Raw genomic sequence first — 25225 nt, 5'->3', positions numbered from 1 at the left:
ATGAAAAGAATGGGTCATAGGAAATGAATCTAGCGTGGTTAAACAGGAGAAACCGAGCCTCCGGCACAGAGGGCTGTGTGTATACTGCCCTGTTTACAGTACCAGGCCCGCGGGCCTCCCTCCCTCGTAGAGGGACTCCGGATTGTTTTCTTTGGATAATTGTGTCTTTTGAGCTTACCTCAGCAGTCACTTAAGTTTACAGAGACCAAAAAGTGTGGGTTTGACCAAGAGGGATTGTGGAAAGTCTTAGTTTGTCCGATTTTGTTAACGGTCACGTGTGCTGTTGGCATGCTAGACCCTGGGTTCTCTGCTGGTGTTCGTACTCTTGAGAGGCCTGAATGAACCTAGGGCATCATGTAGCATCACGTAGCAACATTTCATCTCGCCAGACGTATGCTGGTTTATGAGAAGCAGTTTTATCTGTTATCTCTGACCCAACCCTATCCCTGAGGAGCTTTAGGAGTCAACAATTGGGTTAACACATTGGATAAACGTCAGCTCCTTGTCAAAACTGGATGCTGCCCGCCCACACCAAACATCAGTGCCCTGCAGAATGAACTTGAAACAGATGGAGGGTGGTAAAGCACAGCCACAGCGAGGGGTGGAAGTAGCCAGGGCTGAGGACTTTACAACTGTGTTGCTGGCAGAGGTATTTTTATTTGCTCAAGATCCTAGGCCATGGAGAAGGTGTGTGGTTACTTCAGAAACATTCAGTGAAAAACAGTACCAAACTTTTGTGGGGCCAGACAGGGAGGCCCAATATGACCTTGGCTACAAAACTGTATCACATAGTATCAATCATTACTCAACTCAGTGGGCTAGTTAAAAACGCTTCGTAATACTTAAACACATTGATGCTCATTTATCTGCAGACTAAGCATAGTATAGATCAAAGTGATTTCAAACCTGTAGCCATTCCATCTGTTTCAAAATTTGGTTTTGTATTGCAACACAGGTGGATCACCAGCTTTAAACAGCTTTAAGCGTTTGGGAAGTTTTTCTTTTTCCACAAGTTTATTTTTTCTGTGCATCTAGTCTACATTTGGATTACTTTACTCCCAATGACTCATGAAAATATATATACCGGTGGGGGGGGGGGGGGGGGTGCTTGGGGCAGCAAGTCAATTTCAAAGAGGTACACACAACATTCATCCACAAATGGCAGCGAATATTCCATATAAATATTTGTCACTGTGCCTTCCCTCAACATTCCAGTGGAGAGACTCTTCATTTTGCACAGGCTGAGCATCCCAGAGTCCGGGGAAATCAGGAATGTTTATGAAATATACGCTGGACAGCCTCAGGAACTGCGGCCACTTGGTGCTTGTCATGTGGGTAGCACATGCCTGAGGGCTATATCATGCCTGTCTCTTTCTAAGGGTTATCAACTACAGATGTACCCTCTGCTGTCAAGAATGTAAACATGTAAAGCAGTGGTCCCCAAACTTTTTCTTCCGAGGGCCAGCTCACTATGCCTGGCTCTAAGAGAGGGCCAGAGACTCGGAGTATATCAGTAACCATAAATAGCTTAGCGCTGTGAACAAAGGCAGTCTACCTTAATTGAATATTCCATTACATTTAATCTATAGGCTATTGCAATTTAATACCATTGTTATCTGTGTTTATATTGCCATCTTGCCATATCAGTGTAAAATGTAGCTCAAATGAAATAATACTAATAATAGCATTCTCAAAACTATAAGCAGGGAGTCCCAAAAGTATATTTTGAACTCTGAACTTTGCATACACAGCTCAAGTTGTGAACAAGCAATATCCTACAAATTTAAAGTTCTCAAACTATGAGTTTTATGAAGTGGTGGCAGAAACATCTGAAATGACCACCATTCTAACTTTCACTCACCTGATGAGAACTCTGTGAACTCTGTATGAATATTTGAACGAGTGAATAAAAAAGAAAAATAATTATACTAGAAAGTTCCAGAATTATGACTTGAATAGAAGTTAGTTAGTTATTAACAATTAACTGATAAACTTTTAGAATACTTTGAGCACTGATGCAGTCAGCAGAGGCCTCTTACATTGTTTGCAGGTAGGTCTACTATACATTTCATTCCGTTTTCGATGGCAAACGCGAAACAGCGCCAAAATAACCACCAGTGGACAAAAAGAGTATTACATGTGTACTGTTAAGACCCGCCATAGAGAATGAATGGGGGAAATTACGGAGGTTATAGTTTGACGATGTCTTACTCATGTGCCGGCCGGATCCTATATACCACGGACATGTTTTGGGGGGCCACCTAAAATGAGGTGGTGGGCCGTAGTTTGGGGACCACTGATAAAGTATAGAGTGAAAGGATAAGAAATGGATTGTGCATGTTAGGGACTTTTCTAAGGATCTAATCAAGTTGTAAATGTATAAATGTAAATCAGGTTTATAGGCCAAGTATACTTGCGTATACAAAGAATTTGGTCTCTGCATTTATTCGATCTATGAAATAGTGATACACACAGAGCACACAGTGAGGTGAAGCACACACTAACCTGGAGCAGTGAACTGCCTTGCTACAATGGTGCTCAGGGAGCAGTGAGGGGTTAGGTGCCTTACTCAAGTGCACTTCAGCCATGGATGTGGGCATGGGAGAGCAGTGCTCAACCACTTCCCCCACCCACATTTTTCCTACAGGTCGGGGATCAAACAGGCAACCCTTCAGTTACAAGCCAGAAGCCCTAACCAGCAGGCCACGGCTTAAGGGTTTTGAAGCCCAGGAGGTGTCATTGGGAGGTTTTTTCTTTTGTGTATCAAGAGAACTTGGGCTCAATCTTTTTACTAAATCATGCGCTCATCTTTACTAAATCCTGTGTGTTTGTTGTATAAAATGGTGTGCATGTTTCACTAAATTGTGCTCTTGTCTTAATTAAATATGTGCTTGTTTTAATTATTGTCTTCCCACATTTTATTCACAGTAACTAGGAGAGGCAGGCAGACAGACCGTTCGATCAATAAATCAGAACTCAAACATTGTTAAAACGCAATTGAGTGTGATTGATCAAGTGATTTTTACACACTAAGAGACGGACTGCAGAAGACATTCTCTTTTCAAAGTTGCACTTTATGCTGTTCCCTATGCACTCATTATGACAGCCAGCTGTCATAATGTCACAAGCGCACATCAATGCGAAGGTGGTTTATTATTCATATTAATTACTAAATCCATAGATAAGCGGGTCAATAATGGCAAACTATTACATATATTATAACTATTTACATAAACAGTGCCACTGTATTCAACATGCAATAAACAGCTCCTCTAGATCTACTGTACTGTGGGGATCTTCCCCCCCCCCCTTTTGCCATCCATGTCATGGCGTTCATCCGAGAGCTGCTATTCAATATATTGTTGACTCAAATCTTGATGTCAAATTCATCAACAATGGACATCAACTTGATTTGCAAATTTGATTTAATTTAACTAAAATGTTCTCTTGATGCAAAAAAAAAACAAACAAACAAAAAAACTCACAATGACACTTCCTGGGCTCCACACTTTCTGAATGTTTTGTGATTCCTGGAAATTTCACATTTTGATTGATTTGTGGGGTTTCATGATTGCTCTGTTTATTTGTTTATTTTCAAGGCACTTTTTACAGTTGTTGCCCATTGCCTAAACACTACAAATAAATGGTTAGACCAAAGCCTCAATACCTAAACTTCTTGTAGTATACTGTACCTTAAAAACTGTGTAACCATAGCTTACACACATTTTCTGCTTTGCACATTGTTTGCAATTCTGCAACACACTTATTACAAAACACTGCACACAATGTCTTACATTTTGACACTTTGTTCAAAAGTGAAATCTCCTGTGTTCATTGGGGAAACACTGCTATTCAAAATGCAAGCACATCTGGTAATTGGTAAAATCCACTCACATACTGAAAAAAAAAACACTTACAGAGAAAACTGAACACCAATAAGTCTGAGGTTTAGCACTACAAATAGACTTTAGGTAAGTTATTGTGTATCTGTTCAAGTGTACTTTTACATTACCCGTGTACAGTTCTGTATTTGCCCTTTACTCCCCATTTCTAAAACCTATCGAAGAATTATTTTCAGAGTATATGACCACCAACCACATACCTGCATGCTTCTTTTGCGAGCAATAGAAGGGGCATGCAGAGACATTGAGGTGGGGTCAGTTCAAGGGTGGATATGGCACACAAGGTGATATTGTCCACATTGCCTAGCCCGAGAGGACATCAATTGCGATGTCAACGAGGACTTGTGGCCAGATTTGAACAAAAGGCAGGATCCATAAACCCACACCCCACCCTCGCCACATACACACACACACACACACAAATATTTTTCTCCAGTAATTGTTTTTCGTTTTACTTTTGTATTGTTGCATTTTTTTGTACATTTTTTATTTGTTTACAGTATTGCATTTATAAGTGTGATTCTATTTATCTTTATTTCTGTAAGAATGTTTGTTTTTTGTAAAAACTTTTGTTGCAAAAATGTCAGTTGATTACTGCAGCAATTTACTTTCATATCACAGAAGACTGAGTCTGAGAAAATGACAATACAAACAGAAACACAAAGACTGCAGTGTTTATGTAAAACCCATCAGTGTGTTGCTGTTGATGTGAAAGAGTAATTTTGTTGCAATAATTACATTTTTAGAAAGGATTGTTGAGTTTTGATTGCAGTGTTTCATTTTGGCATAGATGTGAGTTGTTTATCTCCAAGTGCTGTCTTATTTGGCTGTGTGTAGAGTTTTGACATAATGAGCCAAATTCTGCAAAAAGTGTGTAAGCAATTAGGCAAAAACTGTAATGTATACCGTGAGGAAGGGGTAAATTATTACTATTTCTATTACTTGACTAGCTAGTCTTAATGCTATTTAGTGTATACTTAATGTGGAAAATGGTTGCTGAACTGAATACTTGCTTGGCTGAATTAGTATACAACATATCAGTCCCCAAGTGGGTTATCCAACCCAAGACTGTAAATACCGATGACTCGTCCACCTTAACGTAAACACTAGACAAGAGACTATTTGAAACAGAGTGTTAACCCTGTGGGCATAGTGAAAATACTCTGTGCACCTTTGACCGTTTTTTTGTAATCGTTGCACCTTCATGTGGCGACTGGAACCGGGTCCCCGGGGCATGTCTGACATCACATAGCTAGGCCAGCTGCTCGAACTCACTGAGGTCACAGATACAGCAACGCTTGGCCATCTGTTGACCATGTGTGTCTCCTGAAGATTTTAGCCACAAGAGGCCCCCTCCATACTCAGGCCCCTTTAGTCTTTGCTTACATGTGTTAGGGGTTAAAATACATCTCGCCATGTTTGACACTAACCTTAACTAGCGACCATGTCTGATGCAGAGGAGGCACTGTTTGTTGGAGCCATTCTGTTTGGTATGTAGTCCAGTGAAACGAATGTGGAATGTTAAAGGATATAGTGAAGTATATTGCTTTCTGCCTAGCAGGAGAAAGTTGGAACAATGGAAACCTCACAATTTCCTCACAACATTGTTTCCACATCCCGAGCTTTTAGACACTGAGTGTCATTTCTTGCTTTCTCGAACTCAGTATTAATGTCTTCATCGACTGTAGGCCTCCTTGTTAGTGTCCAAGGAACGACAATCCATTACTCATTTCCTATTTAAAACTTTGACATCTCCTCCACTGCTATTCTCATAAAGAGCCATTTGTGAGCACTGCCAAAATGTTAAGCAGTGCGGATTTTGGGAAACAATTATGCACGCATGTGTGTGTGTACCATTTGTCTGTCTGAGGAGAGTGCAAAACTGGGGAAGGTCAGTCAGTTTAAACAAAGCGGTACTCATCCACATCCCTGTGCTCCTCCACTTTGGGGAACTAAATGTTTCCATGCAAGCTGATGACTCAGTGGCTCAGACAGAGGCTGTGAACTGCGGAGTTGAGGGGGAGAGGAGGTGGCCCTACCCCAGCTTTAAGTATAAATCAGAGAAGATTTTATTGGAGCCTCCAAAAGGAGCTGCTTGCCTAGGCCGTGTGATTGATGCTGTGGGCTCGAGACGATCTTTGAAGTCGTAATTAACCAGTACAGATGTTGGAGGACGATGATGCTTTGATTCAAACAATATGGTGCGACCGACACAGAAAATTCCTCCCCAATGAGAACCCTTGGTGAAGGCAGTGGTCCGATGAGCGCAAAACTCCAATTAGAGGGAGAGGAAAATACCATCTCCCCTTAAGTTGTTAGTGACTTGCATGGTTTTGTTTAAGATAGTGAAGTTACTAGATATGTGTTCAAGTAATGGAAATTTGCTTCGGCCTCTTTACTTTACCACTAACACTCACAAATACTGACACTTTTAAAAGAATGTTGATACGGTTCCTTAGTGACAACATTTGTACACAATTTGTACAAGTTTGAAGCTCTTTGTGTTACATTCTGGTACCAGTACAAGAGCATGAAGATATCAGATGGATCCTCATTTATCTCCAAGGGTTAACTAGCATGACCTTTGACCTCTCTGAGGTTATGGGCAGAAGGTTGCAGGTCTTTCTGAAGCAGAGGCTCTTCTTGTGGGAATGCGGTACCAGTGCAACGGCATGAAGATAACAGACAGATCCTCATTTCTCATCCAGGCTTAACTGGCATGACCTTTGACCTCGCTGAGGTCATGAGCAGGAGGCTGCAGAACTTTCCGAAGCAGAGATGGTAAAAAAGGGTCTAGAGTGGCATCAATTCATGGGAAGATTTTTTTATTTAAAACCACACATAGCTTTTCTTTGAGTCACACATGTGTGCAAACAACTGCCTTTTGGTTATCGTCAGGCATGTAGTTGGCTTCAGAAAGTAGAGCAGAGAGTAGAGATTCACCAGCCCTTGGAACGGCCCTTTAGTCTCTTACATTTCCGTCTCAGGGGACACAGTCCGGTGATGCTGCACATCTGCTGTGTGTGTTATGAAGACGGAGGGCCGTGTTGAGGAAGGACTTAAACACCAATCCCTCACAGGGGGAAATGTGTAAAACAATGTGGGGGTTTGTATACTCTATAGGTTTCTACTGTTGCATATGTGAGCGTTTGCTATTCAGAAAGAAAACAGTCTGATACACACTCTCTTCGGGGAGGCTAACTGCAGTCATTGTAGTCGGATAATACCTATTGCCACAGGATCTGTAAATAATTGAATGTGTTAACAATCTCTGATCATGGTGAAGTTGCTTCTCACACCAATGTGACCAAATGTGTTAAATGCACCATAAATGGTGGGAAAATGGTGAAAAAGAAGAAGCAAAACTTTCCACTGCCTAATTAATTCTCTTTTAAAACACCTCACCTGTTTTTCCACAACTAATTGAAAAGTATGGCTGTGATTAATTTTAAGAGGGAAAGGTAAATAGTTACTCACACGCTCCAGTATCACTTAACCCTGGAGGTCACCCCTGGCAAAAGTAAACTGTAATCAAAATCTGAGTCAACACAACGGATCCGATCCAATTAAGCTGTAGTGCACACACGCCTCTCTCTGAAGCACACACAGCAGGCGTCTGAGGGAGGTGGAAAGTCACAACCATATCCCAGGCATATGAGGGTGGATGTCAGTTAACACAATGACAGTAAAGCACAGTGATTGTAATAACGTGATAATATCATATGAATCATATGAAATCATTTGAAATACCATACTGCCATCGATAGGTCTGTATTATAATCATTTCACATCTAAAGAAAGTAACACAACAAAACATATTATTCAAGTGCTTTCAAACATGCTGGTGTCATTTTTCTGAGTTTCCCAATATTTCTTATTAGCATCCCTCTCCATCTTAGACACTCACCCTCTTTGAAGTTTGATCTGGCTTTGACATTCCCACATAAATCACGTTATTTGACCCTGTGTTGATAACAAGAACTCAAAGACACCCATGTAACATACTGTAAAACAGCCAACTCCATGACCACGGCCAAGATGGGGACAGAAAACCTTCTACTTCAAACAAATATCTAGTTCAGCAGGGAGGTCACAGTAAATAAATTAGATTAGTTTAAATACATAAGTTCAGCGTGATACAATATCAACTTGTCATATTGTGCAACCGAATTGAGTTTTGAACAAAATTATTTTTTTTGTCATATTACTGCTACTATATCACACCTGGATTTAATTGTAGAGCATAGAGTGAATCAGGGTCTGACTCGCTGTCTACATCCCTGATCGAGCATCTTTAGCATTTCTTGCACTCTAAGAGAAGGAAAGCAAACTGCTCTGTTGCCATTTTAATGAGTTGGCAACTTGGCTGTGTTGGTATGGGGATATTTACCTGATGTAACCTGACAGGGATTTCTACAGTTATTCTTGCAGCTATATTCTATTTTTTTTCTCTTATTCCTTACAGTCAGAATTGTAGTCACCAGAAAATCCTTATTTATGCTACCAACAATCATATCACCAGTAAAACCAAATGGGCCTTTAGTAATGCATTCACAGCCAAGAGAGGGCCTCCTTTTTTTGGCACAGGCTGTTGTTTTCCCTTTTTCTGCATCAACAGTAGGGAATGCTTTTGAAAATTAGAATCAACATAGAGCTAAGTGAAGAGAAGCAAACACAAGTTTTGGCACTCTCTATAGTTATTACTGACCTCAATGACTGTTAAATTAAGTTTTTCCTCAGTGTTGAAAATGCATGACCAAATGCTGGCCACATTAGGAATCTGTTTGGGACCTCCTCCACAACTGTTGCCTTCTTGTATAAACAACTCACACATCAGCCTCGTGTCTTAACTCTGACACGTTGTCTTGCTGCCACAACCTACTGGATCACTGGAGTCGAAAATATACAGCTAGCAACACTCGTCCAAGCAGACTGGATTTTTACTGATGTCCTCCTCGATCTCATTCATCCTCCCTTAAATACATTCTGTCCATACTCCTAATTCATTCTATCCACTCTGCCATTTCTTCCAGTTTCTCACTGCTGTCTTTTCACTTTCACTCCCCTTTCCTCTCGTTTCTCTGGTTAATAAACTCCAGGCCGAGTGGGCAGACGATGTCTTTGTTGGACATTCCTCACGGAGTGAGTCATAGCTCTCACACAGCTGCAGCGACTGCTTGTAGGATTTTCATTTTCCATTATTTTTTTCTTTTTGTTGTTTTTAAAGACCACTGCAAAACTAACTAAAAATACACAACGACTTCCCATCTTGTCTTTTTTTTAGAGAGAGAGACCGCAAGATGAAACTCAACACAAAACAATAAAGATACTGGAGGCTTGTTTTGGTTTTGTATAAAGTCTAATTTATTTCTTTATTCCCCTTTTCCCCAAGAAAATGCACAGTGACATGGAAACTAGCACCAAAAACAGAAGGGGCATTTCATACATTTCATAATTTGAGACCTGACTTTTATGTTCGAGCCACTGGCTCGAGAGGTGCTTTTTTTTTTTGGTTATACAAAAACAACTCTGTTTGTCAACAAGAGGTGATACTATAGCTTTGATATACAAAAACAACAACAGATAACAGATACAACTGTGGTGATGAAAGTGACTATTTTGCTGGCTATGACAACACTGTCCTTAAGGGGATCATTTGTGTTTGACATCTCACTCACAACAGACACCGATGTGATGCAAGATGGCTTGCAGAGTGAATACAGAGCTGTGACATCTTAAGAACTGTGCAAAATTTCCTGTTACTCTTAGACCAAGACATTCATATAAGGTGAATATCTTTTTTTTTATTCTTCAAAATGAACGACCGTACAAATGAAACAATCATTTAAAAATAAAAAAAAGCTTTGTTGTTCTTGTCCTGGAACATTACAAGATGGCATTGAAAAACAATAACAACTAAAACACCATAATAAAACTCAGGAAAAAAAAATACTTCAAGATTTCTTTGGATTTTATCCTTTGGCAGAATCCAGTGCAGGCACCTTCACGTTGGCACAGCGTCTTGGTGTCATGTCTTTCTCCACCTGCTGTCGGTTGAGGTTAAGAGCTGAGTGGTCCCCTAAGTTCTTACTGCTGTGACTGCTACTCTTGGACTAGCTGGTGCTGTGAAGGAGAAGCAAAAACTCTAAGGTTCTCCAACTGATGAAGATAGATGTGTCTCATTCAGTTCAATCAATCAATCAATTCACAAGAATGCAGGAGGGTTTTTAGTTTGTACTGTGCATCATGCTGTTATAATTGACATCAGCAACAACAAGAGTTGTTCAACTTCATAGATACTAGCAATTCAGCAATACTGAAATAAGCAAAGGTATAATATACTTGTAGCTCTTATAGCTCCAGTTTCATTACCTAGTGCATGACACTTAAGATCTATTCCAAGATGTGCAGGCGGAAACAGCAGCCTTTTTAGTCTGCAACAGCTTTGTTAAATTACTTACAGCAGCAGAGAGCAGTTTTGGTTGAAAACTAGCATGCTACGAAAAGGCATGTGAAATCCTTACAAGTACCAACAACGGCAAAGCTACAGTAGCACTGACAAAAAAGGCTTGCCAGCATGCAAACTCATGTGTCTTGGCAATGTCGTTGGCAAAGTGTTAAAGTTCCCTGTAGAGTAGGAGCATGTGTACTGTACCTGCTTTCCCACACGTCCTCTCACACTCCTCTTTGGTCTCGAAGCGGTTGGCGTTACCAGCGCAGCCTCCATACCAGAAGCGGCTACAGCTTTTGCTGAGGGAGTCATAGTACCACTTCAGCACAAACTTCACACAGGTGCCCTCCTCTTTGGGCAGCTTGCAGATGTCCACTAGGGTGGTGGTGGGAAAATACGAAGAAGACAATCAGAACACCACCATATATTAGACCACACACGCACTCGCACACACACACACACACACACACACACACAGGCCAGCATGCAACATTTAATTTGACTGAATTTTACCCATACTCAAGTTTTGCATGCAGATTGGAATGCATTTCTAAATGACGCGCATCAGCATAAATCCACTGTTAGCATCATAAAACTGATCTATGTTTAACCACATGAAGAACGCATATGCCCTTTGTCTTCCTCAATCACTGCCAATTTCTAAAAGAATAGCCCCTTTCATCAATCTATTATAAACATATATGCAAGCTTCTGCCAGAGGGTAATGGGTGCCAGAGGTTTCTCATTCTGTCCAGAACTTAATGGTTTTCAAGGGACCATAAAAGAGGTCTTTGTTCACAAATCAAATACAGTTAAAATCGAATGTAACCTTAACGCTATGTTTTCCATGGAACGCAATCTTTTCATTTTGAGTTTCTCGTGCATAACAGACGGCTTGGTATTTGGAGCTTATGTCAAATTACAGTGGCATCGCCATGCCCATAGAGGCTGCTTTCATGCAACTCAAACAGTCTGACACATTATATTAGCATGAGGAAACTTGGCTAATAACTTATATTATATAATATATATCTACTTATTTCCCCTCCTTTGTGACCTCTCTTAATCCTGTAGCAAGAAAATGAATTACCAGCAGACCTGAAGGCTGTAACCTATGACTTCAAACATATAAGTAGACAATAAGGATTTACCAGGAACAGGGCCTGTCTTCGAGTTTGATGAGACTGTGTCTTTCTCAGGCTCTACAAGATCAAACAGAAAGAGGCACCTTGTTGAAATTCTGTCACCACCAATGCTGTCAGTCAGTCCACTGACTGCTCTTGTAGATACTACTCACACCTCAATCTCACATGGCAAAATATGCAAACTCTGAATCTTTACTTTCTGCTTCATTTTAGAATTAGAATTCAGAAATTCCTTTTCTGAACTACCCCCGTGCAGAGTAGTTACTATCTAACATGTTTCCAGTGCAAAGGGCAAAACAGTTTGAACATGATTTACTGTGTCCTCATCTCAATAAGCTCGCTTACAGATGACTGCTAAATCCAATCACTTGATGTCAACCTCAGCAAGCACATTTGCACACTGCATGACTTTTCCCATTTCTTCTGTCAAACCCGACCGCACAGCCCTCGCTCTCCATGGCCCCCTGGGGTCAAACTCAAATACACACTGGCCTGCATGAGAGACTGCAACAACAGCGTGCAGTGTAACGGTTTAAACAGTGTGTGGTGTTTGGTGTGTGGCTTGTTCAGTTCATGATTCTCACTAGTGTGTCTCTCGCTCTGCTCTGTCAAGCAGCGGGGGCATGTGATGTTGCTTGTTCCAGCTGCTTCCAGTCACTCTGCACTGACATCTCTAACATCTCCTAACATCTCCACTGGGAGGTGGGGGGCATTTCTGTGCAAAGTATGCAGTGCTGCTCCTTCAAAAGCCACTCAGCATTTAGGTTTTATTATCAAGTTGTTCTATCCTAGGGAATGGAGTGGGTCGAGTGTTTCATCTTAGGACCTTTTCTTCCTTTGCTTGACATTTAAGTTAAAAAAAATTGTGATATCTGACTACTAACTCCCACTGTTTCTGTAGAAATTAATTGGGTCATGGGAATGGGAATGGGTTTTATATTTCTCAATAACTCAACTGCGTAAACAATTCTCCAGGACAGCAGCTTTATACTCAGAGGGCACATATAAGGGCCTGGTATTCAGAGGAATCATGGGCTGAAATACAACAGTGTCTACACTCATCTGCAGTTTCTCTGATCAGCAAAACATAACCAAATGAGGTTTCTGAAATCAAACTGATGCAAGCCAAAGAAAACACTGTCTAACAGTGCAATCACCAAAAATACCTGCATGGCTATCACTTCAGCAATGACCAAGGAAAGCTCGGAAACAAGCCACCTTTAATTGAGTCACAGTGCAAAACCTCAATTAGTCTATGTAGCTTGCTACTGAGTAAGCCTCTGTAAAAATGTTAATGTACAGTATGTGTGTGTGTGTGCAAGAGAAAGAGAGAAAGAGAGGGAGAGAGAGAAAAAGAGAGAGAGGGAGAGAGGGACAATATGTGTGTGTGTGTGTGTGTGTGTGTGTGTGTGTGTGTGTGTGTGTGTGTGTGTGTGTGTGTGTGTGTGTGTGTGTGAGTACACACCAATAATACCTGCATGGTTATCACGTAAGTAATGGGCAAGCAATGTTTGGAGACAAGCCACCAATAATCAAACTTTTAACCAGGGCAGGAAAAGTAGGCTCAAGAATATATTTTTCTTCTTCAGTAGCAACGTATACAGTTTCCAGCTCTGAAAAGGTGACTGTGCTCCCTGACATCTTCAGCCATATTAAATCTCACCGACTTCAACATGTAGGTGAACCCGCTGTAATCATTTTTAAAAGTCATACAACTTACCAATTTCTGGCTTACTTAAAGGGGCTGTTGAAACAACGACCCCTGCAGTAATCTTTGGCTCTACGCCTTCTGCCAAAAAAAAAAGTGGACACAGAGCCATCAGACATTAGCCAGCTAGAAACAAGCAATTACAATCAAATTGAAGTATTAGCTAAGAATGCATGGCCATTCAATTCTTATTAGTATGGTGAGTGACATGAGCGTGCATGTGCAGATACAGCTGTGCTTCCTCATAGACAACTCACTGGTGGTGAAGATGCCCTTGTGTATTGCTAAGACCTCTCCCTTGGCGGAGCGAGCGGTGACGGCCACATGGTAGGACTGCGTGGGCTCCAGGTGCTGGAGGGCGATGTGGGCCAGGGTGATGTTCTTGCGCAGCACGGGCGCGTGGTTGTGCATCCGCACCACGTTGACCTCGTAGTGGGCGTGGCCAGGCTGGCCGGAGGCAGCCCAGCGGAGACTCAGGCTGTGGGAGGTGACGTCGGCCACGTGCAGCTCGCCGAGATGGAGGTCTGGGAGAGAGAGCAGACATGAAACACACACGTACATACACACACACACACACACACACACAAAATATGCACACACATGTGCACAGATGCACATGTATGTGCACACACCCACATACATACATACACACTCAAACACACACAAACAAAGAAAACATGCGCTCACACACTCACACACACAGGCATAACTAGCTGTAAAGCCATGGGTGAAAACTCCATTCTGTAACACAACTAACAGAGTGCAGGATAACAACCAGCTTTTCTCTAGTCGATGAAACAAGTTGAACAAACTGACCTTTGGGGTGTTTCGCATGGTCTGCCTGCTGTTCGTGATGCTGAACAGGATGCTTCCTTTAAATAGAACAAAATATGCATTGAGATAACTATTCTCTCTTGTCCCCATAACTATTTACATTGCTTATGAAATCCAGGCAAAAAAACAAAACCAAAAAAATTGTGACAAATATGCAGCTCTATTGCTCTATATATCTGACTACTGACATCACCACATTTACCCTCATTGTTTTGTAATACAATGCATATGTTGTGGATTTCTTGCTTCATGATTTTCCTAAAATGAAACATCACATAATGTACTTACTCGTGCATGTTGTTCACTTTCTCTACCGTTTTGTGGGGCTGATCGTTCTGTGACCACTTGCAGTTTTTGGCGACTTCAGGTGACATGTAGAAGGCATTGTCAACTGCAAGGAAGTCACACACACAAATACAAAGCTTACACTAACGCTTAACCAGGCAGACCAGCTGGCAAACACTGAGAGGAGAGAGACAGAGAGAGAGAGACAGAGAGACGGAGAGAGGAAGAGAGAGAAAGAGAGCGAAGAGAGAGAGCAGTATAGCGTGTTATATTCTAGTCTTGGCTGGAGGCACAGACAGGGTGAGATTCCCATGAAACTGAAAGCAGAGACAGGGCTGTGAAGAAACATGAGAGAAAAACATCAAGACTGTTTATGAGAACTTTGTGACGGAGGGTGAATCTGGGAACAAATCACTATCCAATAAGCCGGCAGCTGGTGACTGTGTAGTGTTTCATTAAACTATTCACTGTGGCGTGACTGCAGTGCAACGTCAAAACTGTGATGTGAAACAACAGAGAGCAGAAGACATAGACGATGGAGTGTCATGAGGCCCCATGGAAGCAAGATGTTACGCGTCTTATATCCATGGAACAGTGGGAATAAGGGGAAGAAAAACAGGTGCAAAAGTGCGGCTGAAGAAAGTCCTACCATGTAATGGTTCTACACTTACACTTATGCACTTAACAAAGATGATTTCACTAATTAGCATCATCTACGTGATTGTACTGATTACAATCAGCTGATTTAGTGAATGGTTAAATTAATCTGGTAAAAAACACAACTCACGGCTTAGATATTTGGGCAGCAAGCGGCCGAAGTTCTGAATGTAGTCGTCGTAGAAGCCGGCGTCTTTGTCCACGCGCTTGAAGAACACGTCAGAGGGCTCGCTGGCCACGCGGCTCAGGACGCGAGCGTCCCCAGCGCTCAGCCGGTCGCCGATGCCCAACACCACCAGGAAGTAGCCCTTGCACTTGGCCTCGGTGGCGGCGCGTACCAGCCGCTCCTCGTGCATCTCCACGGGCCCAGTCACCATGAGCACCATGACGCGGAGGTGGCGCGCGTGCGGCACGGCCTCGAACACCAGCTCTGTGGTGGACTCCAGCGCCCCCGCCAGGTCGCGCCCGCCCTCCAGCTGCGGCGTTTTGTCCAGCAGGAAGCGGCGGATGGCGGCGGCCGAGGTGTGCTCGGTGAGGCCGAAGGAGACGCGGACGGCGGGGCCGGTGCCATTGCGGACGAACTCGTAGGGGCTGTGCTGAACCAGGGCCACGCGCGCGTGGTGGACGGAGGTAGCCGGCTCGTGGGAGATCTCCAGCTGCTCCACCATGTGGGCCACGTAGTGCTTGGACTCGTCGAAGACAGACGGCCATGTGCTCTCGGAGCTGTCCAGCACGAAGGCCATGTCAATGTCCAGGTCAGACTTGAAGGACCTCTTGTCTCTGGCGCTACGGGGTGGGGTGTAGTCGCACACACCAGCTGGAGCGCAGAAATCTGGAAAAGAAAAGGAAACAAAAGTAATTAAATAAATAAATAATATTTATTTATATTAAATTGTATTTATTTAATAATAAATCAAATAAAATCACATAATAAAAATAAAAATAATAAAATCAAATAATAAAATATATAATACTTCATTAACAATTGCGCTATTTCATCAACAATTTACAACTTAAATCACTTAAACACATTCTCACACATTAATGATGCATTGCCAAGTATCCCCATCATTACATACACCAGGCATAACATTGTAATTGTTTTCTACCAAATAAAACTCTGAACACAATTTGTACCACATTTTCACAAAACAGAGACAGTGCTTAGAAGACAGACTTCTGTCAGCAGTGTTTAGAGGTTTCACTGAATATGGTCTTACCATAGCAGACGTGGCAGCTCATGATCTTGCTGATGACTGAGTCGTATTCGGCAGAGCCAGGAGAGGGCAGGACTATCACTTGAGCCAAGGCTGTGTTATTGACCTAGAAGGGAAAAAAAGAACACGAGACCAAATATTAACACTTGATATTATGACTGATTAATACAATATGACCATTTCAAGGGCTTCAAGATGTTACGCCAGGAATTCCCTTGTACTTACAACACACAAAGTTACATAAGACTTTTTGACTCCAGTGATTAAGAGTTCATTCTAACAGCAAAACTAATTTGGATTTTGCCTTTTAAATTGTTTCACAAAAAAACAAAGAGAAAAACAAGCAACAAGTGACAACATGGTAAAACTGCTTCTACCCAATTGTCAACTGTTTTGAACAGACATATTTAATTTAATTTGCAGTGGTTCAAATCAACTGCAATACATGGCGCTGTTATTCCAAGAACAGAGTCAAACGAAGGTCACTGATATCAGGTGTGTCTACCCTGCTGACGTTAGCTTTACCTGCAAAGCTCTAGCGAGCTGCCGGTTGTCAGTGCTCAGGAGGAAGACTGAGGCGATGCCGGCGTCGTACAGTCGGAGTGCAGCGGCACTGAAGGCTGCCGAGATCTTGACCCCGCCACCCACAAAGAAGACAGCCACCTTGCGCACCAGGAAGCCACTGCGCACGCGTTTGAAGGTGTTCTGGGCCAGGAAGTTCATGGCGGTCTCCAGGCTGCGCTCCTTGCGCGAGGTCTGCAGCTGCAGACCCTCCACGGCCTCCAGCAGGGCCTTCTTCTTCATGGCGTCGGCGAAGCGCACCTCGGTGGTCACCTCGTTGTTGTAGAGGGTCAGGGCCACGCGGGCGCCGCGGGGACAGTTGCCCTGGGCGATAGTGATGTTGTTCAGCAGACGGCTGACGGTGTCGCGCATGCTGTTGAAGACCGGCCTCTGCACACCCTGGGATGAGTCCAGCGCGAAGGCCAGCTCAGTGGGGTAGAGAGGGCACTCTTGGGCACCTGGCAGAGAGGACAGAGGGATCAGGAACACAGTTCTGTGTTCAAACACCATTGTTACACTAAAGTACAGTTCTGTGCCATGTGGTATTTTTTGCAATGCACTTACCATAGCAACAAGCTGAAAACAAGAATAAAGGATTTGCATTATTACATTATTATCACAGGACATTTCATGAAGATATTTAGTATCTGGTATTTAAATACATCAATAATCACAATAACATAAGCCCTATTTGCTTAAATTATATACTTACGACAGTTGTCCCGAATCTTTTTGACAAGTTCGCATTGCTGGACAGAGAAGAAAACAAACACCTATTAAAGCATTTCTCAATTTGTATTCTTTCAAGAATTACCATAAACCACTGCGTAATTAATATAAAATGCAGTGTGACCAAAGGTAACCATACCACCACACTCTGTCCTCGAGGTCCTTTCTGACCCTGCATGGGCACAAACATGGCTTTCAGATTAGTGGAAACAGATGAGCTCAGTTCTTGGTTACATAATCTAGTGCAGGGGTGGGCAAACTTTTTGGCTCAAGGGCCACATTGGGTTTTGAAAATTGGCCGGCGGCCTGCACAACAACCGCCGCCCCCCCCCCCCCCCCCTCCAACGGCACACGCATAAAAAAATAAATTTTTTATAGCCTATAATTTAGTATGAAAAGTATTTGTTTTAAAATATTAATTGCTTAAAAATACTGCTAATTTTATGCTGTTTTTAAATGGTCAGTAGTGGGAACTACTGTTGCCTTCATGATTTCCTTTTAAAACTTTCTTATAAGAAGGAGATATCAATTATCAACAATCACAAGCCAGCTGGAACCTGCGGCTCTCTCTCCCTCTCGTGAGTGCAGACGCGTTCCCAATTAAATGGATTGCATAATGTTCACGTTAGATCTGCTGCAAAGGAGATAAGAGTTAACTTTTAACATGAGTTTAACATGATGTTATCTCTATTTAACATGATGTTTTGACATTGACATTGTAAACGTTATCTAAGGAGAGTGAAAAGCAGTTTGCAGTAAAGCTAACCAACGTCGTCTCTATCGCAGGAAAAAAATAGCGAGCAGCCTGATAACTAAATGAAATGCTCGGCGGGCCGGATGAAAGTGCTTGGCGGGCCGGATCCGGCCCACGGGCCGCAGTTTGCCCACCCCTGATCTAGTGCCTTAGCATCCTATTATTTATGATGTTTTTAGAATGTGCAACAGTAAATGCTCAGAAGTTGTCATGAAACATTTTATATGAACAGTTGAGCTTATCAAACATTTTTTATGAACAGTTGAGCTTATCAAACATTTTAATAGTCAAAGAGAACTTGGCTAGTAAAAATAATGAGTGGTTAAATATGAAACATAGTGTTGGTAAAACATGAATAACAAACTGTTAAGTGTGGAAAGGGAAGCAGAAGATAAACGGGTGCTTACATAAGGTCCCGGGTAGCCAATGTCTCCCTTCTGTCCAGGTCCACCAGGGTCACCTGAAACACCCTGGAAGAGTCCACCGATATAGCTCATAAAGTACATGCAGTTCACTACTCAGCAAATGTGACAGAACCCCACAACAAACTAACAAACCAACAAAAAAGACAGGGACATATCTATACATGGAAAAATATTACATATGAAAGAGCCTTACGCGCTGGCCACGGTTTCCTCTGGGTCCTGGTCCTCCCTTAGACCCAGGCTCACCAGCAGCTCCCTGTATGGATAGTTCAGAGGTTAAAGGTCAGGGGTCACCAATGCAGGTCTTCACACATACACTACCTGACTCAACGTAAAGCCTCATGCACATGACCAAATCACTGCCATACTGACAAAGGTCTTCCTGCCTCATTTCATACGAACAGCAAGGCATGTCATACAAACAGCAAGGTCTAAATGGTGCTTAATAAAGGGGTAGACTCTTTAAACATATGACCGTGGCAAATGCAAACTTCTATGACACATCTGTGAATCATTAAGGAGAAGAAAGATTACTGTCATGCTCACCTTTGGTCCAGGGAATCCAGGGAAGCCTTCATCACCCTAAGGAAGGCAATGCAGCCACTCATGTTACCACTTATGTTGCCTTCACTTTAACGTTTAGTATTTTTTATTTCAAGTATTCAAGTAAACTTTACAGTTTTATCAAATATTATATTTTCTGTGAATAAAATGTAAATAATAGGGAAAGTTTACCTTTCTTCCGTCAGGTCCAGGAAATCCTAAGCCATCACGACCATCCTCACCCTGTGTCACAGAGAGAATGTGTGTCATTTTCTTCCCATGTATTCCTATACCAGGTACTTTTCCTTAAAAGACATTTACAACACAGCACATGTAGTATACAGCACCTTCTTTTCTTATAATTTTGGGGGGATTGCCTTTTATTGATAGAGAACAGCAAAGAGTGACAGGAACCAAGTAGGAGAGAGATATAGAGAAAGTGGGATCGGGAAATGACCTGGGTCGTACTCGAACCCGGGCCCGTGTGGTCTTTACATTGGAATCTGATTGGCAAAGTTGTGGGTTGAGCGATTGGTGCTACACTATGGGTGACTGAAAGATAATATCTGTGCTGTGCAGATTAAACACTAACTTTAACATGAAGTCAAGACTGTACAGCTGGCTGGCTAGTGTCTGCAGTCTATTGGTATAGGGAAATCTACAGCAGGTAAAGTGGTCATACTTTTGAACTCTACTGAAATACAGTTGATGACATTTTTTTTTTTTTTTTATCTTTACACATGCATCACACATCACTAGAAAGATGCTAATTCCAGTGCAAAGTTGGCAGATCACTATACTTACTAAAATGAACATATCAATATAATTTTATCTAAGTGAAATGGCATCTGCATTAACCTAAGCAAACTAGCTACAAGATATCCAATTTGAGTGATTGTGAGACTGTCTGCACACAACGGGAAATAATTGAATTACTACAACGTTCAATGTGTTTTTGCCAAGTGAGTGAACCCAGGATGGGAAAGAAATCCAGAGATTTACACGTGCTGGCACTATCTAAGGGTCACCAGGTTCACAGATCTACATCTGGACAACACCTATCACCCATTAGAACATATGGCGGGCAAAAAAAAACATCCTCCAAGACCCGTTAACAAACAACAGAGCCCCTATGATCAACATCAGAAATAGGAGGTTCAAACAGATAATCCTCACTGTTGACAGAGGGGATTGAGCTGAGTGATTTACAATACTGATGCAAAAATCGCCTGACGCCAAGTCAAAGGAGGTGAAGAACAATAAACATGGCCCTGAGAAAGCTTTTGGATGACAGTGAAAATATGTAGGACAAGGAGAGACCATGCACTCATATAAACAACCTCACCATGATCTCACCAAATATAGAAGTCCACGACCAGTAGTTGTAACTGTATGTGTGTGATGATAAATAGATAATAAACAACTAAGTGTTAAGGGATAACACTGGCAGCTTCCACATTTTTGTTTTGCGTGACCACTAATGCTGAGATACTGTTAAAAAATTTACTTCAGGACCCATTGAGAGAGGCTGGAAAGAGATGTGTTTATGTGAGCGAAGCTCTTGGCACAGAGGGTCATACCACGCACCAGCCATCACGAGACTGTGAGTCATGACACACAGAGAGCCAATAGAAGAGAATCAGGACACCCACTGTTAAAACTACGACTGAAAAGTCAAGTAGTTCTTTTCTGCCCTGACCATACTCAAGCTGCTTTCCTACAGCCCTGTTTTGACTGCCTTGTCATGCTAGTCAGCCAAGTGTAGAGAGATACCATGTGCTATTATGACAACAAAGTTTGTTTATTACATTCGTCACAGTGTAAGTGGTCTGTAATTGAGAGTAAATTACTTTAATGGACAACTTTTTTATTTGGACTCCTTTAACGGAGAAAGAGGGCAACTTTTCAAAGTACTTGTTACCCATTGGTTCCAAAGTCATCCCAGATTTAGTGTGTGTGTGTGATAAAAAGATAACAAGAATAAAGAAAAAAACCTCCCAACATGCTCCAATAACAGAATGATGAACAGTATCCTAAATAACTTACATCAAATAACATCAGCTCAAGGTATAAGAATAAATCTGAGTTGATAAAATCACTCACTCAATCACCATACTGCCATCCAATACATTGCAGCATTATTTCAGTAAGCAGTCATAACAAAGGCTAAATCCCTGTGTCCCCCCTGCTCTTCACATGTCCTCAAATGTAACATGTCATGTACCGTAGAGCTGTGCTTCTGTGCTATTATGCTGTGTCAACAGTTGTCTAAAAGTTTGGAATCAGTTTTGAACAGACAACTTACAGGCTCTCCTCGTGGGCCCAGGGGTCCAATGACCCCCTTAGGTCCAGGGTCTCCTGGCTCACCCTGTTGACAGACAGAGATAGAGAAAGAGTCTTTACTGTGTGCAAGGGAATTCATTTGTCAGTTTGTACAGAGCCTCAAATACTTACATACACATAACACTGGCACATTGACAGTTTGAGAGAGAGAGAGAGAGAATGACAGATGACAGACAGGCAGAAAAAATAGATGTCAGCAAACTGCTGCATGTAAAATGCATATGCATGTCAAAACATTAGACTCCTTTATCACATTGAATCACTTAACAGAGATGCTGTCTCCATCTGGACAGTCTGACATTGATCATATGCGATGCAGATGCGCACAAGACAACAGAGACGTGGTGTGTGATGGATTTACCTTGCGGCCCACGAATCCTCTTCGGCCTTTCTCTCCAGCTGAGCCAGGAGCTCCTCCAGGTCCCTACAAGACAGAGGACGGAAGGAGGATAGTTCAGTTAAGGGGAGGGAGGAAATGGGAAAGACTCATCAATGTAGCACTGGTGCATTCCTCCCACTCAACAGTAATTTGTTTTAAGTGCTCTGTGAGATGTGCTTTAAGGAACCGACAACACTGAGGAGCAGCGATTCTTCTGCGGTAGACAAAAGAGCTAGTCTCACCAATTCTGGCTCAAACAATTCTTCTATTCAAAGCCACATGGTTTACATCGATTTGTTTGCATCTGATTTCATTTAGGAAATCACTGCAAATAACTCGAAGAAGATGGTTGTTCTCTACAACAAGAACCAAAGGCAAATGCATAACAAGCACCCATCTGACCACCATATGCTCTGCATTTACTCTTCTGCACATGTAAAGGGACACATTTCTTTTTGTATTATGTAGTTTCTTCCTCTTCTGACGTAAAAACCTCACACACACTTTCCTAATCATATGCAGATTGAACTACTACATAGAAGACAAGATCACACCACATTAGAGGCTTTATGAATTTAAAGCGGCCCTTTCTTGTCTCATTTTCATATGAAAATGTACCACGTACTGTATATGTAGTAACCATTTAAGGAGAGCAATTGGCCCCATGAGGCAGTAACGTTAGGTCCCTACAGTAAGTACCTTGGGCCTCGTGGGGCTTATTGCATAATCTTACCCTTGGTCCAGGGTTTCCAGACTCGCCCATTGGTCCTGGAGATCCATTTGGTCCAATAGGTCCCTGTAAAATAAAGTAAACACCTGTCACACAAACAGAACTCAAATGATGCTAAAGTTATGTCTCTTTAAAAATGTTTATTAATAATGTTAATCTTACTTATCTTATCTTATCTTATCTTATCTTATCTTATATGATCTTATTATGTATCACATATTATCAATTTATCATCATAATAATATACTGTATACTATGTATGTGTTAATTTGTTTTTTTGTTTACTAACAAATACATTTATTGAACAAAATATGAACACTAAGCCACCCTATGATGACAATGGCAAAGAAAGTTTGCATGCTACACAGGTTTACCAGCACGAGCAGGTATATAATATATATTCATGACTTGTATAACTTACTCTTGATCCTGCGATCCCAGGCCCTCCTGCAAGCCCATCAGCACCAGGTTGTCCAGCAGCACCCTTAAAACAAAGTTCAGTATTGTAGTCATGGCATGTTGTGTAGAATTACCAGGGTCATTTCAGAGAGCTGCTGTACTACATATTGACTAGTGTGTTAAGATAGCAAAGTAGTACTGGCAGTAAATCTCCTAAGTTTTTTTTTGTTTTCTTTTCTTTTTTCCAAGTTCCAAGATTGTCTTTTCAAAAGCCAATAGTAAATTAGCAACTGGTAAATTAGCTTGTTTCTCTTTTTTCATTGTCTTTTTTCAAGGCGCATATAATCCAGCCTTCAGCAGCACTTTACGAATGAGATGTTTCTTTTACGCACTAAGGCATGTTGTGTTCAGCACCACTGTTTTTGACAAATCTGGAATAAGCGTCTGAGTTTCTAACTTACGGGTTGTCCAGGTGCTCCTCTTCTTCCATCTGCACCCTATTAGTAGTAAATAGAATCAGAATAAAAACACAGGTGTCTTCGTTAGCCATCAGACAGGTGGTATCATGCCATTGTGCATAAAGTTGAAAAGATGTTTTATGAATTTCCACAATAGAGATTTTTTAAATGTTGTAGAATTGGCTGAATACAGTCATTTGATATTCAAAGAGGGGGTTGAAAACAGCAAAGCAACCGGTCTAAGGAACACTGCTAAACAACATCAACATCATCAACAACAACAACAACAACAACAAAATTATATTCACAGTATGAAAAATCGAGACTCTCTGCTAAAGATATCTGTGTTAACACTTGAATGCGAATTACATTTGGCTTAATTTATCATATCAACATTATGAGGATCTCTGACGGCTCAACAGATGTTGATCCATAAGAGATACATTGCACACAGCTGCTACAAGATCATTGCTTCTGTTCATGACACAGACAGTTATTGTTGTCATGGCTGAAAGTATCCTTATAGTGACAGCATACATATAATCAGCATAGTTAAACTGTCAAAGCCCCACCACTTAAAAGACTTACATTGACTGTTTTGTTACATAGATCGATGGCTGCACTGATGGTATCAGTGTTTTCTTTGGAATTAATCGTTTACAAGAAAGATGTGTTTGCTGCATTCCCGAATGATTTGGTAAGAGTTTAACACAATTTAAGTTAAATTTAAGTTTAATTTCACTGCTGATTGCACCCTTTCAAAATCAAAATCATTATAAAACACTCTGCAACCATTCACACTGACTTCATTACGTTCTATATTACTGCACCACAAACTGATACAAAACCGCTGTGCATCCTGGCGAACAATGCTCCTTATCTGTGGCCTCTAGCGACTTAATGCTTAATCAATGCACCCAGATATTCTTTTAGAGCATTTGTTCTAACACATTCTAGTCACATTGGGGTGATGGTTTCTGTTGAAAGCACCTACTGATACTAAGAAGGGGAAATAGAACATGAGCTAAAAGCATACAGATTACAATAATGGACTCATACCCTCCTTCCTGGTTCTCCTTGAGTTCCCTCTTTGCCGTCCTCTCCTGCTTCTCCCTAGAGGATATCAAACGAGGATGTTTAGGAGCATTTTGAGATTACCATCAAACCTGTTCACGGCTATTTCACCAGTTAAGAAAGACAAACTGAAAAGAACTTACGGCAGGGCCAGCATCGCCTAGATCTCCCTTTGGTCCTCGCTGAGTATTGTCCTTCCCTGTAACTCCCTAAAAACAAGATATTTGGGAAAATGTTTACAAGATCTTGAAGAGGAGTAAGCCAAAATGGCAACAAATCATTGTTGTATAAATCAGTTGTTTGCTTCAATTAAAAAGACATTCCTGCTTTCCCCTACAGTAAAAAGCTCAACGACAGTCAAGTGTAATCATGGACTCCTTGATTTAATGTCCAAAACAATGATATGCCTTAAATTACTTAATCAGCTGTAGGTCATTATCCCTGTGTCATAGAGAAAGCCAGACACTATAATCATGCAGTAAATAAAATAAAAAAAGCGTGGCAAACAATAACGTATATTATGTGTTAGCAGTTAGCCAGTACTCACAGGATCTCCTGGGATGCCAGTTTGTCCACTGTCTCCGGCCTGTCCCTTAGCACCTTTAGCTCCCTGGACATGAGAAGCATTCAT

General features: G+C 41.7%; 1 protein-coding gene across 4 annotated transcripts in view; it reads right to left on the bottom strand.

The window, feature by feature from the left end:
• Positions 1–9242: 9242 nt before the first annotated feature.
• The window catches only part of LOC121698439 (collagen alpha-3(VI) chain-like), a 35164-nt gene continuing 19181 nt past the window's right edge, over positions 9243–25225 (bottom strand). For all 4 annotated transcript variants that reach the window (XM_042080548.1, XM_042080539.1, XM_042080558.1 and 1 more), the window contains 25 exons: positions 25142–25204; positions 24738–24803; positions 24580–24633; positions 23524–23559; positions 23085–23147; positions 22667–22729; positions 21916–21978; positions 21517–21579; positions 19404–19454; positions 19215–19250; positions 18862–18924; positions 18651–18713; positions 17629–17661; positions 17473–17509; positions 17325–17336; positions 16725–17218; positions 16203–16305; positions 15113–15814; positions 14329–14431; positions 14023–14078; positions 13464–13730; positions 13219–13287; positions 11505–11555; positions 10558–10728; positions 9243–10025 (listed from right to left, as the gene is read on the bottom strand). In XM_042080548.1, the coding sequence (XP_041936482.1) occupies positions 9982–10025; positions 10558–10728; positions 11505–11555; positions 13219–13287; positions 13464–13730; positions 14023–14078; positions 14329–14431; positions 15113–15814; positions 16203–16305; positions 16725–17218; positions 17325–17336; positions 17473–17509; positions 17629–17661; positions 18651–18713; positions 18862–18924; positions 19215–19250; positions 19404–19454; positions 21517–21579; positions 21916–21978; positions 22667–22729; positions 23085–23147; positions 23524–23559; positions 24580–24633; positions 24738–24803; positions 25142–25204 (2826 nt within the window). In that variant the 3' untranslated portion in view covers positions 9243–9981. The remainder of the gene's footprint in view (positions 10026–10557; positions 10729–11504; positions 11556–13218; positions 13288–13463; positions 13731–14022; positions 14079–14328; positions 14432–15112; positions 15815–16202; positions 16306–16724; positions 17219–17324; positions 17337–17472; positions 17510–17628; positions 17662–18650; positions 18714–18861; positions 18925–19214; positions 19251–19403; positions 19455–21516; positions 21580–21915; positions 21979–22666; positions 22730–23084; positions 23148–23523; positions 23560–24579; positions 24634–24737; positions 24804–25141; positions 25205–25225) is intronic.

Source organism: Alosa sapidissima, chromosome 2 (genome assembly GCF_018492685.1).
Source record: "Alosa sapidissima isolate fAloSap1 chromosome 2, fAloSap1.pri, whole genome shotgun sequence".
NCBI lineage: Eukaryota > Metazoa > Chordata > Actinopteri > Clupeiformes > Clupeidae > Alosa > Alosa sapidissima.
Note: the sequence above shows the minus strand (reverse complement) of the source record. Positions and strands in the feature narration are given on the sequence as shown.